The sequence below is a fragment of the Komagataella phaffii genome, chromosome 2 (assembly GCF_000027005.1).
Source record: "Komagataella phaffii GS115 chromosome 2, complete sequence".
Lineage (NCBI taxonomy): Eukaryota > Fungi > Ascomycota > Pichiomycetes > Pichiales > Pichiaceae > Komagataella > Komagataella phaffii.
Window position 1 is genome coordinate 60452 of NC_012964.1, and position 14537 is coordinate 74988.

The 14537-nt window shown below is 40.3% G+C and overlaps 11 protein-coding genes across 11 annotated transcripts; 5 read left to right on the forward strand and 6 right to left on the reverse strand.

The window, feature by feature from the left end:
• Positions 1-21: 21 nt before the first annotated feature.
• Positions 22-780, reverse strand: PAS_chr2-1_0032 (uncharacterized protein; the record flags this gene model as incomplete). Its single annotated transcript, XM_002490867.1, has 1 exon — positions 22-780. One exon carries the CDS (start codon positions 778-780, stop codon positions 22-24), a length of 759 nt encoding a protein of 252 aa, XP_002490912.1.
• Positions 781-1274: 494 nt separating this feature from the next.
• PAS_chr2-1_0033 (Nitrogen catabolite repression transcriptional regulator that acts by inhibition of GLN3 transcripti) lies at positions 1275-2189 on the forward strand (the record flags this gene model as incomplete). Its single annotated transcript, XM_002490868.1, has 1 exon — positions 1275-2189. The coding sequence occupies one exon, from the start codon at positions 1275-1277 to the stop codon at positions 2187-2189; it is 915 nt and encodes a 304-aa protein (XP_002490913.1).
• A 61-nt stretch (positions 2190-2250) lies between these two features.
• PAS_chr2-1_0034 (Hypothetical protein) lies at positions 2251-3402 on the reverse strand (the record flags this gene model as incomplete). Its single annotated transcript, XM_002490869.1, has 1 exon — positions 2251-3402. The coding sequence occupies one exon, from the start codon at positions 3400-3402 to the stop codon at positions 2251-2253; it is 1152 nt and encodes a 383-aa protein (XP_002490914.1).
• Positions 3403-3458: 56 nt separating this feature from the next.
• On the forward strand, positions 3459-3650 carry PAS_chr2-1_0035 (Hypothetical protein; the record flags this gene model as incomplete). Its single annotated transcript, XM_002490870.1, has 1 exon — positions 3459-3650. The coding sequence occupies one exon, from the start codon at positions 3459-3461 to the stop codon at positions 3648-3650; it is 192 nt and encodes a 63-aa protein (XP_002490915.1).
• Positions 3651-3716: 66 nt separating this feature from the next.
• PAS_chr2-1_0036 (Hypothetical protein) lies at positions 3717-4544 on the reverse strand (the record flags this gene model as incomplete). Its single annotated transcript, XM_002490871.1, has 1 exon — positions 3717-4544. One exon carries the CDS (start codon positions 4542-4544, stop codon positions 3717-3719), a length of 828 nt encoding a protein of 275 aa, XP_002490916.1.
• A 614-nt stretch (positions 4545-5158) lies between these two features.
• PAS_chr2-1_0037 (Nitrilase, member of the nitrilase branch of the nitrilase superfamily) lies at positions 5159-6079 on the forward strand (the record flags this gene model as incomplete). The annotated part of the gene is made up of 1 exon (XM_002490872.1): positions 5159-6079. One exon carries the CDS (start codon positions 5159-5161, stop codon positions 6077-6079), a length of 921 nt encoding a protein of 306 aa, XP_002490917.1.
• Positions 6080-6608: 529 nt separating this feature from the next.
• PAS_chr2-1_0038 (uncharacterized protein) lies at positions 6609-7190 on the forward strand (the record flags this gene model as incomplete). Its single annotated transcript, XM_002490873.1, has 1 exon — positions 6609-7190. The coding sequence occupies one exon, from the start codon at positions 6609-6611 to the stop codon at positions 7188-7190; it is 582 nt and encodes a 193-aa protein (XP_002490918.1).
• Positions 7191-7275: 85 nt separating this feature from the next.
• PAS_chr2-1_0039 lies at positions 7276-10026 on the reverse strand (the record flags this gene model as incomplete). The annotated part of the gene is made up of 1 exon (XM_002490874.1): positions 7276-10026. One exon carries the CDS (start codon positions 10024-10026, stop codon positions 7276-7278), a length of 2751 nt encoding a protein of 916 aa, XP_002490919.1.
• A 283-nt stretch (positions 10027-10309) lies between these two features.
• Positions 10310-11854, reverse strand: PAS_chr2-1_0040 (Protein with similarity to ATP-binding cassette (ABC) transporter family members; the record flags this gene model as incomplete). The annotated part of the gene is made up of 1 exon (XM_002490875.1): positions 10310-11854. The coding sequence occupies one exon, from the start codon at positions 11852-11854 to the stop codon at positions 10310-10312; it is 1545 nt and encodes a 514-aa protein (XP_002490920.1).
• A 331-nt stretch (positions 11855-12185) lies between these two features.
• On the forward strand, positions 12186-13562 carry PAS_chr2-1_0041 (Hypothetical protein; the record flags this gene model as incomplete). The annotated part of the gene is made up of 1 exon (XM_002490876.1): positions 12186-13562. One exon carries the CDS (start codon positions 12186-12188, stop codon positions 13560-13562), a length of 1377 nt encoding a protein of 458 aa, XP_002490921.1.
• Positions 13563-13668: 106 nt separating this feature from the next.
• Positions 13669-14532, reverse strand: PAS_chr2-1_0042 (Hsp70 (Ssa1p) nucleotide exchange factor, cytosolic homolog of Sil1p, which is the nucleotide exchan; the record flags this gene model as incomplete). The annotated part of the gene is made up of 1 exon (XM_002490877.1): positions 13669-14532. One exon carries the CDS (start codon positions 14530-14532, stop codon positions 13669-13671), a length of 864 nt encoding a protein of 287 aa, XP_002490922.1.
• Between the last annotated feature and the right edge of the window lie 5 nt (positions 14533-14537).

Here is a 14537-nt window from a genome sequence, read left to right on the forward strand (position 1 = left end):
GGAGGTTTGGAGAATATGAATTTAAATTCCAATGAACGATTTAATAAGCCTACCTAGGAAGAAACCATCATCCTCATCTTTTCTTTTCAGGGCATCCTCGTATAACTCCTTGCCAACGATGTCGATACGCTTTTCTAACAGCGAATACTCCACCTCTGTGGGAAATTCGGGATGTCCTTGAAATGTGAAGATTCTGTCATTGATAAGGCCTTGGATTTGCTGGTTTGAGGTTGAGCCGTAATTGATTGTCTCCACTGGAATTTTAGTCACCGCATCTTGGTGATATTCTGAGACCAAAAAGCTTCCCTTTTCGGCCAGATCTTTGGCGACTTTCTTACTGTTCCCTGTCAATGTCTGAATATGACCATCTGTCAAGCTCACTTGAACCTTTTCCGTCCCAATTTCCCAGCCCACTTTTTTAGCTGTTCCACCCAAGGCAATTGCAATAATTTGATGTCCAAAGCAAATTCCAATCAGAGGTATCTTGTGGTTGAAGTAAACGTCTTGGATGAAGGCTATAAGTTTTTGCATCCATTCATATTCTGAGTATCTCCATGAATCGTATTTCGATCCGGTAATGTAGATGGCGGCGACATTCTGCAAGGAGTCTTGCGAGGGAAATTCCATATTATCGATGACATTGTATTTTCTCAGTTCTTGATCGACAATTCCAGCTTTCCTCATTAGAAGAATCCCCATATCACCATAGTCTCCATAGGCTAAAAGATCGGGGTTCTGCTGGTCCAGATTTAATACTGCAATGAACGTAGATTTTGTCATTTGTAAAGAGAGAAAGGATGAGAATTATCTTCTTAGAACACTTTTTTTTCAACTACAGCTATTCGTTGCGAAGGACACTATTGATAAGACAAAGTTGCTAGGTAAATTATGCAATATCGTGCCGCCGTACGTCACTCGAAAGGGAATACACTTGCGCCGTTTTCGGAGTAGGTTACGACATATTTAGGTTGAGGACAATCTCCCTACACAGGTTTTCTTTCTATAAATTTGGCATGCTTTGAGTTTTGGGTCCTTAGAAAAATGCCCACTACTTCCTGCTTTGCACATGGATAACGACGATAAGAAGGCTGCATAGTTCGGGCATCGCACGATTACACCTTCCACTTTTGGCCAAGCCGCTATAACATCCGAGCCATCAAACATCATCCGCTTCTCTCTTTTTTCTTACTTCTTTCGGAGAGAGATTCGCGGCTACGCCATCTCATCCGACAATCGCAGCAGAGCTTACCACTTTTCTGCTTCCATTTAAACCCATGATATCCAACCTCTCGGCAGGTTTACGAACCATAAACTTGAACGATGAAAAGGCGGAAGACTCTCGCTCTCAGCACCAGCAGCAGACTGTGATAGATCAATCCAGAGCTGAGTCTATGAACTCAAAGTCTCAAGACTCTGGCAATCGCATAACTCAATACTTCACTAATTTGCCTAAAGAAGGTTTTACTTTATTTTCACACAGTTCTGCGCCAAACGGGTTCAAGGTGGCAATAGTACTGTCAGAACTGGGATACCCCTACAAAACTTTATTCTTAGATTTCAATAAAGGAGAACAACGGGCTCCAGAGTTTGTAAGCGTAAACCCGAATGCCCGTGTGCCTGCACTAATAGATCATAACTGTGACAACCTAGCGCTTTGGGAAAGTGGTGCTATAATCCTTTATCTCTGCCAGAAAAGCTTAAGGGAGACGGGAGTTTGCGATATTTACTCAGATAATCCCCAGGACCAAGCCCAAATAAACTCCTGGGTTTTTTTTCAGACTTCGGGCCATGCTCCTATAATTGGACAGGCATTGCATTTCCGCTACTTTCATGATGTGAATGTTCCATCAGCTGTAGAGCGGTATACTGATGAAGTACGCAGAGTCTACGGTGTGCTAGAGATGGCTCTAGCTGAAAGAAGAGAAGCACTTATAATGGAGTTAGATATACAGAATAGTGCTAATTACTCAAATGGGACTACCCCATTATCACAATCAAAGTATTTCGATCACCCTGTGTGGCTGGTAGGTGATTCAATATCAGTTGCAGACCTTTCGTTTGTGCCCTGGAACAATGTGGTTGACCGAATCGGTATAAACCTGAAATCAGAATATCCAGAGGTTTACAAGTGGACCAAGCATATGATGAGACGGCCAGCAGTTGTTAGAGCCCTACGTGGTGATACATAGTCATGAACGATAATGGAAAAGGAATAGCTTTTATGATGTATATGCAATATAATTTAGAGTGTCACGTTCTAGGTCTTTTAGCAGGAGGCCCACTGCTCTCCTTGAGTATATGTTTATTTAGGTTCAGAAACGTGTCTAACGATTCTAGTGGGGAAGCAATACCATTTGCTGTTGAGAACTCAACCAAAGTTGACATGATGCTGAAAGTATCATATAACTGCAACAAAGAATGAAACTTTTTGTCCATATCAAGTGTATTCTGACCACTCGCATTTAAAACTTCATCTGCAATCATTTTTATCATTGAGCTTTGCTTGTTGCTTAATACTTCTTCCTCCAGTGCAAAGGGTAAATTGAGCTGAGATTCTGTTTCCAAGTCATTGTGTCTCTCAGCCTTCCCGCTTTCTATTGTACTGCGCTTCAAACATTTTTCAAAGGTACTATAAAGTGATTTCAGATCAACTGCTCTTGAAGTTTCAACATCCTGGAACTCGAACAGATCAATTTTCAGCTGTTGATTGTACACCACCCTAGCGATACCTGTGATATCAAAATGTGACCCGTCTTTGAATGTATACTTTAAACAAAACTTCCGGCTTTCAATGTACGTCGACCCATTGGCTAAAATTTCAACCTTAATCAACAGGGGAAAAATGTCCACGGACTCCACTCCTGGGCTAATCCACCCGGTTACAAACTGAGGGATCAGGCTGGTAAGCATTTCAAAATGCCGTAACTGTGGGATAGAATCAGGACCTCCATTTGGTGTGTCCGAACTTTTATTGTCCTTTTTCAGCACAAAAGAAATAGTTCCTTCGGGAGTAAAGTAGTCTTCGCTGACCTTTTGCCAATACTCTTTGTCATGTAGTTTGGACCTCGCACCAGCCAGCTCGCAAAATTCTAAGAACTTGAGGAGCGTAAAGTTTGAAAGTTGTCTTTTCAGGTTCGTATTCAGCTGGTACTGTACCATATTGTGGCGCCTCAGCGGTGGAGGACCCTGAGTTTGCTCTTGCTGGCCTGCTGTTGCGTTCGGAACATTAATATGAGGTTGGACTGCATCCATAGAGGCAGGAATTTCCATTCCTCCCGGAGGATAATAAGGCTCACGAACAGGTATCATGCCAACGCTGGTGTACGTTGTCGTAAAGAAATGGTGTGCCCAGCTGACAGGTGCACCATGCGCGACATTGATTGCGATAGCCAGAACTGACATTCTCAAGAGGTTGGATGGAAGGTAATATGTAGTTGTACTATTGCTGCCCTTTCAGTATGGTAGAACGCTCCGGGCTCTATTTTTTCTCTAGTCGCTTGTCAAGTATCCAAGAGGTGGAGCTTATTCCTGCCGGAGGTTGCATTGTCGAAATCAAAACTTCGTTGCAAATTTGCAGCATCAATTTCCCGACGGACTACCATTCACATCTGATCTTAGAAATCATCGATGACACCTTAGATAGAATTTGAAAATGTGCCTCCAAGTGAAATTAGGCCTCATGTAACATTGTATTGGATATTTACCATCGTATATAATTACTTGGACGTGCCAGGAATTCCATACCGAATAATAACCTGCTCATCCTTAGAAGTACATGTCCATCTCGATAACGCAGGATGAACTAATTGGGGCCTCCTAGGCCGATTCAATCTTTTCGAAACTTCGTTTTCATCATCATCAAACTCATCTAATGATTTTTTGGAACGCACTTTGGAGGCTCGTTTTTTAAGCAGTTTATTCAAGGTATCTCTCTTCTCTTCTTCTAGCCGCCTCTCGTTAAAGTTCTTCCTTTTCCGTGAATTTTCTTCTCTTTTGAGTAAAATCTCTTCCTCTGTTAGCTCTTTCTTTTTCTTGTTGGTTGGGAGCTCCAAGAACGATTGAGGTTCTTCTTGTTCCAAGAACTTGGCTCTTTGTCTCTCAGTCATTTTGGAGACGTCAGTGGGCTCTCCCAACTGCGGCGTCTCAAAGTTATCATCATCATCATCGTCCTCTTCTTCTACTTCTTCCTCTTCGTCCAATTCCTCGTCTTCGGGAAATTCGTCATCAGATTCATTGTAGCTTAGTCTTGTCTTAGCTCTCCTGGGTTGAAGTTTAACGACCAACGAGTTCTGTTTTGAACGTGGCTGGCTTGTTATTTCGGAATCAACGGTTTCAGGTTGAGTACTTGAATCAAGGTAGTCGTCCTGGTCTTGATCGTGAATATTATCATCATCATCGTCGTCTTCATCATGTCCGTAATCGTCATCTTCCTCAAAAGGGGTGTACCCATTCTCTTGAATCTCGTCTTCCAGCTCTTCATCACTACGACTGCTTATGTTTCCATCGCTGATTTCTGACAACTCACTAATATCTTCGGAAGACATGGCTGAGGTTGGTGGAAAGGCGTCTTGGATTACGTACTTGATGCTCGAAAAGAATCGAAATTATAATGAAAACTACTGTCATTATAGCTTAATAATTATAAAAGTATGAGATCAGAAGAAATGAGCCAATGTGCCTTCCAAGGTGGATATGATAGATATATGACGTAGTTGCCTTTTCTTCCATTGGATATTCCCATTTAGCAGTTATCTAAAGGACCATCGAATGGAAAATTACAACAATAATATTAGAAATTACTAACCTATGTAACTTTTAAGATCCAGCATTTGCCCACACAGTTTTCTTCTTCTTTCAGATGCTGCGGCAATGGTTTGCAGTAAGACCGCAAACGGCCGAAATGGTCACCAAAACTGGAAACGGCACTTGAATGTTGTTCTGGCTTTGCCCTGCTCAATTTAAGCTTAATGCACCTTGTAAGCATGCACAACACCTAAAAAGGCAATCCCCCAACGCGCCGTATCCAAGATTATGTAGATATGATTCATAAACCTGATAAGCCATACGAAATATCATCTTGAAAAACTTAGATTTCGCCATATAAAATCCCAGGCAAATACCTATTCTTCATTTATAATTCCCCTGTTAGCTACTAGAGATGACTAAGCAAGTTGTGGCTGCTCTACAGGTAGGTTCGTCCCCAAAAGGAACAAAAGAAACTTTGAAGAAAATCCTCTCCTATGAGCAGGAGATCAAGGAGAAAGGGGTCAAGATTCTAGTTTTGCCTGAGGCAATCTTGGGTGGATATCCAAAGGGAAGTAACTTTGGCACATACCTTGGATTCAGACTTCAGGAAGGGAAGGAGGCATTCAAACGGTATTTCAAAGAAGCTATTGACTTGGATGGAGAAGAAATCCGAGAGTTGGCTCAATTAAGTAACAGAACTGGTGCTTTTATTACAGCAGGAGTTGTTGAACGTGCTGGAAGCACACTTTACTGCACAATGGTCTATATTGATCCGGTGAAGGGCTACGTTGGAAAGCACCGCAAGCTACAGCCCACTGGAACCGAAAGACTCATTTGGGGACAAGGAGATGGCTCCACTTTGACCACTGTTGAAACTTCAGTGGGCACTTTAGGAGGCGCCATTTGCTGGGAGAATTTTCTTCCTTTGCTTCGTCAAGCGATGTACGCCAAGGGCGTTCAGGTTTGGGCAGCACCTACTGTTGATGGCCGAAAGATCTGGGGTAACTGTATGCAAACTTTGGGCTACGAAGGCCGTTTGTTTGTGGTCAGTGCCGTTCAATTTATGCCTCCTCCAAAGGAAATGGGCTACGAGTTGAAAGATTGGGACGAAAATGAGAACTGCATCAACGGTGGTAGTTTGATAGTTGATCCCTATGGTGAGGTTCTTGCAGGTCCTTTTACAGGAAAGGAAGGATTACTTCATGCTGAAATCGATTTGGATAAAATCATTGAAGCCCGTTTTGACTTTGATCCCGTAGGACATTATGCAAGAGGAGATGTATTTCAACTCACAGTCAATGAGAGAAGCCGAGATGTTACCTTTACCAAATAAAGTCGTTCCTTGGGCGGAGAGGTTATTCCGGCCACTGAATAAGTAGTAAAGTCCATAAAAAGTTACACTGAATATAAGTATTGACCTCCCAAGTGGGATCAACATGACTCATAATTATGTCCGCTGTTTGCACTCTATTCTGTAATGGTCGAAGATATCTGATGTCTGTATGAATACTCAAATGTAAATAAGAGTACAAGATCATTGGATAATTTATTGTCAGACTTTCATACGTAAGATTGTACTCCCTGCTAAACCGTATGCACAATAGAATAGTCAAAAGAAAAAAATATAAATGTTACTGTTAAATAGCCAAACAGCTCGAAATTCTCAAGCTCGTCCTTATTAGCTCAGTTGGTAGAGCGTTCGGCTTTTAAGTCAAACAAGGAACCGAAATGTCCAGGGTTCGAGCCCCTGATGAGGAGCTTCTTTTTTGTTTTTCTAGCTCTGGCCTAACTGAAAGCAATTATATATATCCAGTATTTATAAACGTTGCTTCCCATCTCATCTTTCTTCCCACACCTACACAATGTCTTTATTTTTGAACCTTGTCTGCGGCCTCATGTTTTTCGAAATGGGATTGTTCTCTGCTATGACAATTCCATTTCCCCCAAAGATTAGAAAACCCATACTCAATATCGTGTCGTTGCCCTTCAAATCGATACATTTCCAGGTGGCATATAAATGTATTTTAGGATTCATTTTGATCCTGTTCATCGATTCAGTGAATAAAGTGATCAAAGTGAGCAGTGACTTGACTTCGTTTGATTCTGCTGCCTCTTCTGCCCTAGGCAACAATTCAGTTGACAGAACTGATATTTTGTTACGAAGATTTTATGCTCAAAGAAACATGTACATATGCGGGTTCACTTTGTTCTTGACGCTGATTCTCAGCCGAACCTATGCTCTGGTCGACGAAGTAATGGTTTTGAAGGAACAAAGATATTCCAAGGTTGCTAATTCAGCAGACGCTGCTGATCCAGACGAGGTGAGTAAGTTGAAAGCTCAATTGACAGAGAAGGAAGAAAATATCCAGATTTTAAAGAAACAAGCTGAACACTTGAGTAAGGACTACGAGGAATTGATTGCAAAAAAACCAAAAAATGAGTAAAAACTCTGCTACCAAATCTCTTATCATATGTGTTCATTTTACATCTCAGTATTATCCAATCCAAAGCTTTAGTCTAGCATTACAGTTATTTGTATAGATTTTTTAGTGCTTGAATCGATTCTTCGCATCGTTTATCTGCTCCAAATGACATCTTCTTTCCGGTGTTCATCTGCTTACTCAAACCTTCACTGAAGTAAAGCTTGATCATCTGAGCATTTTCTTCATACGAGTACCTGTTCTCGCCTCGGGAAACCTGGTCAACTATGCCTTTATCGGTCTTTTTGAACATTTCATAGTAGTTTATGCATGAACTGAAGTTAATTTCATCGGGATCATCAACAAGTGTTCGTAAGACTTGTTGCAGAATTATGATATTGGAGTAAAGCTTGCCAATACCATGTTCGTTTAAGGCCACGATATCAGAAGCTCCTTTAATAAACAGCTTATTTGCAAAGGACGATACTCCCTGGAAGACAAACGTCTTATAATCCCGATTAGTCAGTAGATGATCGATTTGAAGTATTTTCTTATTCAATGATTCAATCAGCAAACTTGGTCGGTTTCTCTCATAAGGAAGCAGCCAGGTTTCTGTGAGAAACATTTGAGATACAAAGTACCCAATTTTCAACCTTAAATCATATCGGAGGATCAACTTAATATCCGTCATCAACTTGTAGAAGGTATCAACCTGTGAATCGAATTCTACTACCGAGTCTTTGGAGAACGTCAGCAGTACAGTTGAAATAGGGGAACCCTCAAGAAATAACCATTTATCCTTCAAAAAGTCTACCTTTTCATCATTGTCATTACTGTGATCCTGATTTAAGGAGGACCCTACTCTCCTCATAGGAAGTAGCCACTCTAGCATTCTATCTATACTGGTCAAGAGTTTGATAAGTTGAGTGAGCTCTTCGTCAGTTAAAAAATCTCTTGTAGTAACTTGTCCCATAAAATTGTTGGATAGTAGAATAGATGTTTCTGCTGCAAAGTCTTGGATCTTGCTTGCGTTTCTCAAAGAACTGTTCACCACTAACTGCACAGTCTTTGTATTCTTTCCTGTGCCTCCAAAATGCTTATTGAAGCACTCTGAGTAAAGGCTTGACATTTTATTTAACAATTTCAGAATTATTCTCACGTATTCTGACTTGTATATAATTGATGTGTTCAGAATATCACAAACTTTGCTAAAAAAAGTTTTGAAAACATTGTGATAGGACTCAGTGTCAACTGTCCCATCCTTGAAGAGAGACTGAAAGATACCATCTAACAAGTGCTGAAGTCTAGGAAGAAAAGCAGTCTCCATAAACCGATCACAAAGTAATGCAGGGTCAATCTTCTCATTCGCAACAATGGAAACCAGTTGAAGTGATAAATGAATAAACTGAAGGAGATTGTTTAAGATGACACTCATATTGAACACATTTGGAGGTATTAGTGTAGTCTTGTTCACTGAAAAGTCATCTTTAATGTAAACAGAGTTAGTTATTGGATTTTTCAGATCATAATTTGGGAACAAATCCTGTAGAATAGATTGCAGATCAATAGAGAATGTTTCAGCTTTGGTGTTCTTGAAATCTAAGGAATTGAACTGAAACATGTGTTTGTCATTGCTGTGTTGAGATTTGTCACTTGACTCACTCTTGCTGATATACGCTAACATCAAATTACTAATCTCTGCTGAAAATATATCCCATAAGTCTGAAAATTGAAAGTTCAATTTGCAGTTGCTGTTTTCTGAGACTATTTCACTGATCTTATAAGTGACCAGTAGAAACTCAAGAACATGGCAGCACCTATTAAAGATTCGACTGAAAAATGACTGCAAGACGCTGTTTCCAATATCGCTTATTCCAAAAGAGTCCAAATCAGTCATATCCAAATTGGCAACTTGGATATTTTTACCGTTAGAAGACTTGATTTCTTCTTGGATAGAGTTGAACAGGAATTGTAGCTCCGTGGACAATCTTGATTTCAAAGAGTTCAAGGTCTCATCCAGACTGTTCAAATTCTTCAGCGTTTTTAAAAGTAAATAAACATACTCATAATCATTATCGATGAAAGCGACTTCCTTGTTAATCATGTCAAAAAAATTATAGTTGTTTTCGAATTTGAAAAGGAAGTCCTTAATTTTTTTATAAGTTTTCAGTTCCTCGTGGGTCTCTTCTTGTCGTTTGATATTCTTCAAATATATTATGCTATGCAGTTCTTCCACAACAAGTTCAACCAAATTGTTTGATTGGACCTCCAAATTCTCTTTAATATGAGACAATGATTCCAGTTCATTGAGATTATACTGATTGCATATGTCCCAAGATTCTGCTAGTAATCTCTCAACTTTGTAAAAGGCCTTTTTATCTATCAACGCCTCAATCTCAACATTCTTCTTACGCAAAATTTCAATCTGGTCTAGAGTTTCAATGATTTGCTCGTACTTCTGAGAATTATTATTTAATTCTTTCAGAATCTCTTTGTTGCTCATGATATCCTTTCCCGACTGTTCTAATGTCCCATTGATTTCCTTTATTATATTTTGTGATTTGCCAATCTTTTCACGAGTGACCTGGTACGCTGCCACGCTATCATTGAAAGCGTTGAAATTCTCAAAGACCACATTCTGCAATCCATTGAATAGGTTCCTCTCTAGCTCTTTAAACTCAGGGTACTGAGAAGCCATTCCTACGGATGTTCGATCCAAGAATGGAAGCGCAATATCCAAGGCGCTAACAGAGTCTTTAGCCATCAATACTTGCCAATTCTCCTCAGCTTCCTTTAACAAATGTTCCAGGTTGTCCAGCGAGTTACTACCATTGTGGACGGAGTTGATTGGTTGTTCCATGGTTGTACCTGGAAGGAGGGAGATTCAAGGTTGATTTTTGGATGTTTTATTTTGTTGGATGGACCGCGACCCCATACTAATGCTTGAGGTAAGCACTTTACCTGTCAAGGTGCAAGAAGCTCAAGTTCATTACAAGAAAGCTGCCTTTTTCTATTCAGGCTATACCTTATACATACATACATGGGTGAATTGTCACAATAATGTCTTATGATTAGATCTCCACGATTATCTGGAGATGGTTTGTTTTCCATGACTACCTGTTACATCTGCAATAATTGTCTTCTCAGACGTATCCTATCTTGTATTCGCCTTTGGGTGCATCAATGAGCTGTAGGTACTTGTCACATTTAGGGACTTCCTCGTCAACATGTCCCACCACCAAGACGCATCCTTGGTTATAGGAGCTCACAAAGTCTTTACATCTTAACACATCATTTTCATCCATCGCACTTAAGCTCTCATCTAAGATCAAAATCCTGGGGTTATTTATTACAGCCCTGATAAACAGAACAACTTTTTGATGGGAAATGGATAATTCATCGAAAGAAGTGTCTTTAAGTTCTCCTAATTGAAAATATTCCAATAAATTGTTGATTCTATTAATTTGATCAGCCGTCAAATTATTTGGAGGGAGATAAGATCCGGTTACGAAACCTGTGGACACAGCTTTGAAAACAGTCAGTTTCTTTGGAAATAAAGCATGCAATTCAGGAGACGTAAAACCAATGTATTTATTCGTGTCAAAATAATTTGTAGAACCAATACGTCTAGGGGCTCCATAAACAGATATACTTTTGTTCCAAGATTGGGGATGATCCAAGGTCAGTAATGACAAAATGGTGGTTTTTCCAGAACCATTTGGTCCACGGATATGCCATTTTTCGCCACATCGAACGTTCCAATTCAAATTTGTTAGTATCTTTTTTCCCTTATGAGCTACATTGACATTCCTCATGGAAATTATCTCTGAATTATCTGTGTTGGCAGTCTGTCTTTCTATAAAGGCCAGTTCCTTCTTTTTTATATTCTCTAGTTCTTTAACCTGAGACTTCTTAAATTCGTCCAGATTCGCCTCAAGTTCAGGTGCCAATTCATCCTTTGGTCCGTGCTTGACAACTCCATCCTGGTTTACAAGAACAACGTTGTCAATCCACGAGGGAATTGGATCTTGAATCCTTAGTCCCAGCAGGATTGCTGACTCGTGGTCTTGGCTAAGAACATTCGAAACTAAGTCTGTAGCATTTGGATCCAGTCCCAAAAATGGATCATCAATGAGAAGAATTTTGGGTGCCTTGTAGATGGATTTTGCTAATCTAGCCCTTCTGAACTGCCCGTTACTAAGTCCATTGATATACTTGTCTTCCAGTCCGTCCAGCTTGAACGTTTTTATCAGATTGGCGATCTTGTCACTATCAACTTTATGAGATGCGTTGTAGGAGTAGTCACTAATGAACTGATCCACTCTGATATCAATCTCCAGGTCTTTGAAGAACTCATATCTTGCTCCCAGATGCGTGAACCCACCATTACCAGTCCCGGTAGCACTCTTGCCGTAGTTATTATTGGAAAATTGGAGCAGCTCGATCGAGTTGGACGCCAGTTCGTTAGCCAAAATGGGGTATTTTCTTCCCTCTATTGGAATTGCTAAATGCTTACCCGATAAAACTTCCAAGAATGACGATTTGGTGTGTCCAATTATCGCCCAACGTTTGTCGGAATTCAAATTGAGGTTTATAGGATTCTTAAATAACAGTCGTTTGGAGCATACTTTGGAGGCAGATCCAGTGGCCCTTTGAAACAATACATTCTTAAGCTCCACTAGGTTCATTGTTCCATTCAGAGATTGGGCGTGAGGAGCATTGACTAACTCTCCAGTTAGCGAATAACTGGGGGATGTATGCACCTAGCATCAATGTGGTTCCGATATTCTGAGGCATAACAGACACGGTAAGCAACCGTTTATTAGTTCTCTTGAAAGACAGCCGAAGCTGCTCGTTGGGCTTAGACTGCCCTCAAATTTGACATTTTTCACAGACCTTTACCTGCCAACTGTAAGCCAGACGATTACCTAATCGTAAGTTTTTGAGGCGAGCCCTAGACACGTTAATCCTCGCGTATGATCACTGTTTACGAAGCTACATGCTTTCTTTAAAAGCACAATGAGTCTCAATTGTGGTGATTCTGATTCGGAGGTGGACTCCTTTCCCAGCTCCGAATCTGAATTTAATGTTTTGGGCACCAATCTTCTAGTCAGTCGGAGGCAGAACAATAGCAAAACCACAGAGTGTTCAAGCTTATCTCCCGACTTTTCCAACAAGCACGCTGCGGGCCAAAGCACACCAAAATCTGAAATCTTTGTGGATGAAGGAAGTAGTTTAATTCTTCTGGATAACGATCATCTTACAGATAGAGTTATTGAAATTCTTGACTCTTCAATTATGGACCTGGAAGACGATAATGGCTCTCCTCTTGACAGATCAAGTTCGCAGGAGGAAAACAACCAAGTTGAGCTCAGCCTTGACGAAATAATAACTAGCAGCCAATTCACACAAGAAGGGACCAATGCAAAGGAAGAAGAACCGAAAAGTTATCTTCAGCAGTTATTGGAACGTGCCACTCCTCAAGAGTTGAGACGAGTCAATAAAGTCACTAGAACACAAGAGGAGATGTTATCGAAAGTTAAGATTGAAATATCCAACTCATTTTTAGAACACATAAAGAGGAAGGCCACTTTTGAATTTGATTCGGTACAGATTGAGGAGCTGGACTCAAAACACAAGGAAATCAGATGGAAATACGAGTTGGACTGCCTTTATTATCCGGAGCAGGAGATAGTTGTTCCACTTCCTCAAGGAAAGATTGAAATTGTCAACGAGAGTACAATCCTCTTGAGTTACACAGCAGAAGAAATGGCAACGAATTTACTAAACGAAAGCCTCATATCATTAATCAACGAGTATCCCGCCGATTCATTCTTTATCATTCTTGTCGAAGGGTGGGATACTTACTTGAGGAGCATCAAAACGAAACATAATAGAGATTTTGTAAAAGAGATAAGAATGCGATTGGACCAAGAGGAACTTCATCAAAAACGGCTCAAGAGCACTCCCCGACCTTCCAAGCCCAATCCTGTCGACCCTGACAAGTTATGGGAGAAGGTTCTATGTATGGAACTTGAGTTCAAAGTAAACATATTCCCTGTTCACAACGTGGTAGATTCCCTGGAATGGATTAAATCATTTACAAGCACCTTGGCCTCGAGAACATTCAACAAGAAACATAGAAATACAGGCTTCGAAAGAGTCGGAACGGTGAGATCAGGAAGTAATGGGGCCGACTGCTATTTCCAAGCACTTCAGCAGTTAAAATACATGACACCAATAACGGCAAAAAAACTAATGAACGAATATCCTTCTATAAACCGTTTATACGATCATATTTCCCGACATAATCACCTAGAAGGATGCTCAAAGAGTATCAGAGAGGCATTGATTAAACTATTTACGTGTGACAACCCAAACGAGTTGATAAATTAATTATTATTTCTTCTTGCTCCTTTTAAATTGTTTGATGTGCTCCACTTTGACGAATGTGCTATTACGGTTAGTTTTAGGTCTGAAATGCGGTAATTCCAAAAAAGATTTAAAGTACTTGCTTTATGGTATTCAAATCATCGTTGTTCAGACTGTCCTCTAGTTCTGCTATAGTTGTCAACGATTGGCGAATCAAGTTAATCTCTTCATCTGAAAATCTGAACTTATTCTGCACTAGAGTGGTCAGAAGACTCAAAACTTTGTCTATAGAGGTAATGTGCCCTTCTGCTTTCAAAACCTTGAGCATACTAATAACCACCTTGTTGTTGTGCAAATGTTCGATAACTTCTTCTGATAGTCCATTGGTAATGATGGAGGAAAGCAAAGACAGCGTTCTAAGCTTTATTTTCTCATTAGAGTTATCCAAAGATGTCAACAGCGGGCTTATCTCATTCCAACCACCTTGGTTGCTGAACTCTTCGTAAGCTGGTTTATTATGCCTTAGAACATTGCTCAATGCATAAAGGGCCTTTAGTTTGACCGAATCATCCTCCTCCGAATTAGAAGAGATTGCAATCAACTTCTTTATACCATCAGAGTGCTTCAGAAAATGTTCCTGACATTTGGGGTTGTTCTGAACTGCAGTGCCTATACAAGAACAGGCGAATCTCCTTAGAGAGATATACTCGCTATCGAGGTTTTGAAGCAAAGGAGGCCAAAGATGCATATTTTCAATGTTATTAGCATTGTCCATATTTTCAATGAGCATTTCAAAATTGTCAAAGGCAACCTCTTTGTTTTCTAAATCTGTTTCGGGGTTGTTAATCACCTTCATGGATTCGTTCATCAATGTGGGTTCGTCGGGGCCTCCAAACAACTGAGCCAGCAGTTCTGGGTCTGGCTGCCCAGCTCTTTTCTTGGATTCCTCATCCTGAGAGTTTGCTGATATCGACCATTTGAGTAGCTTCTCCATTGTGC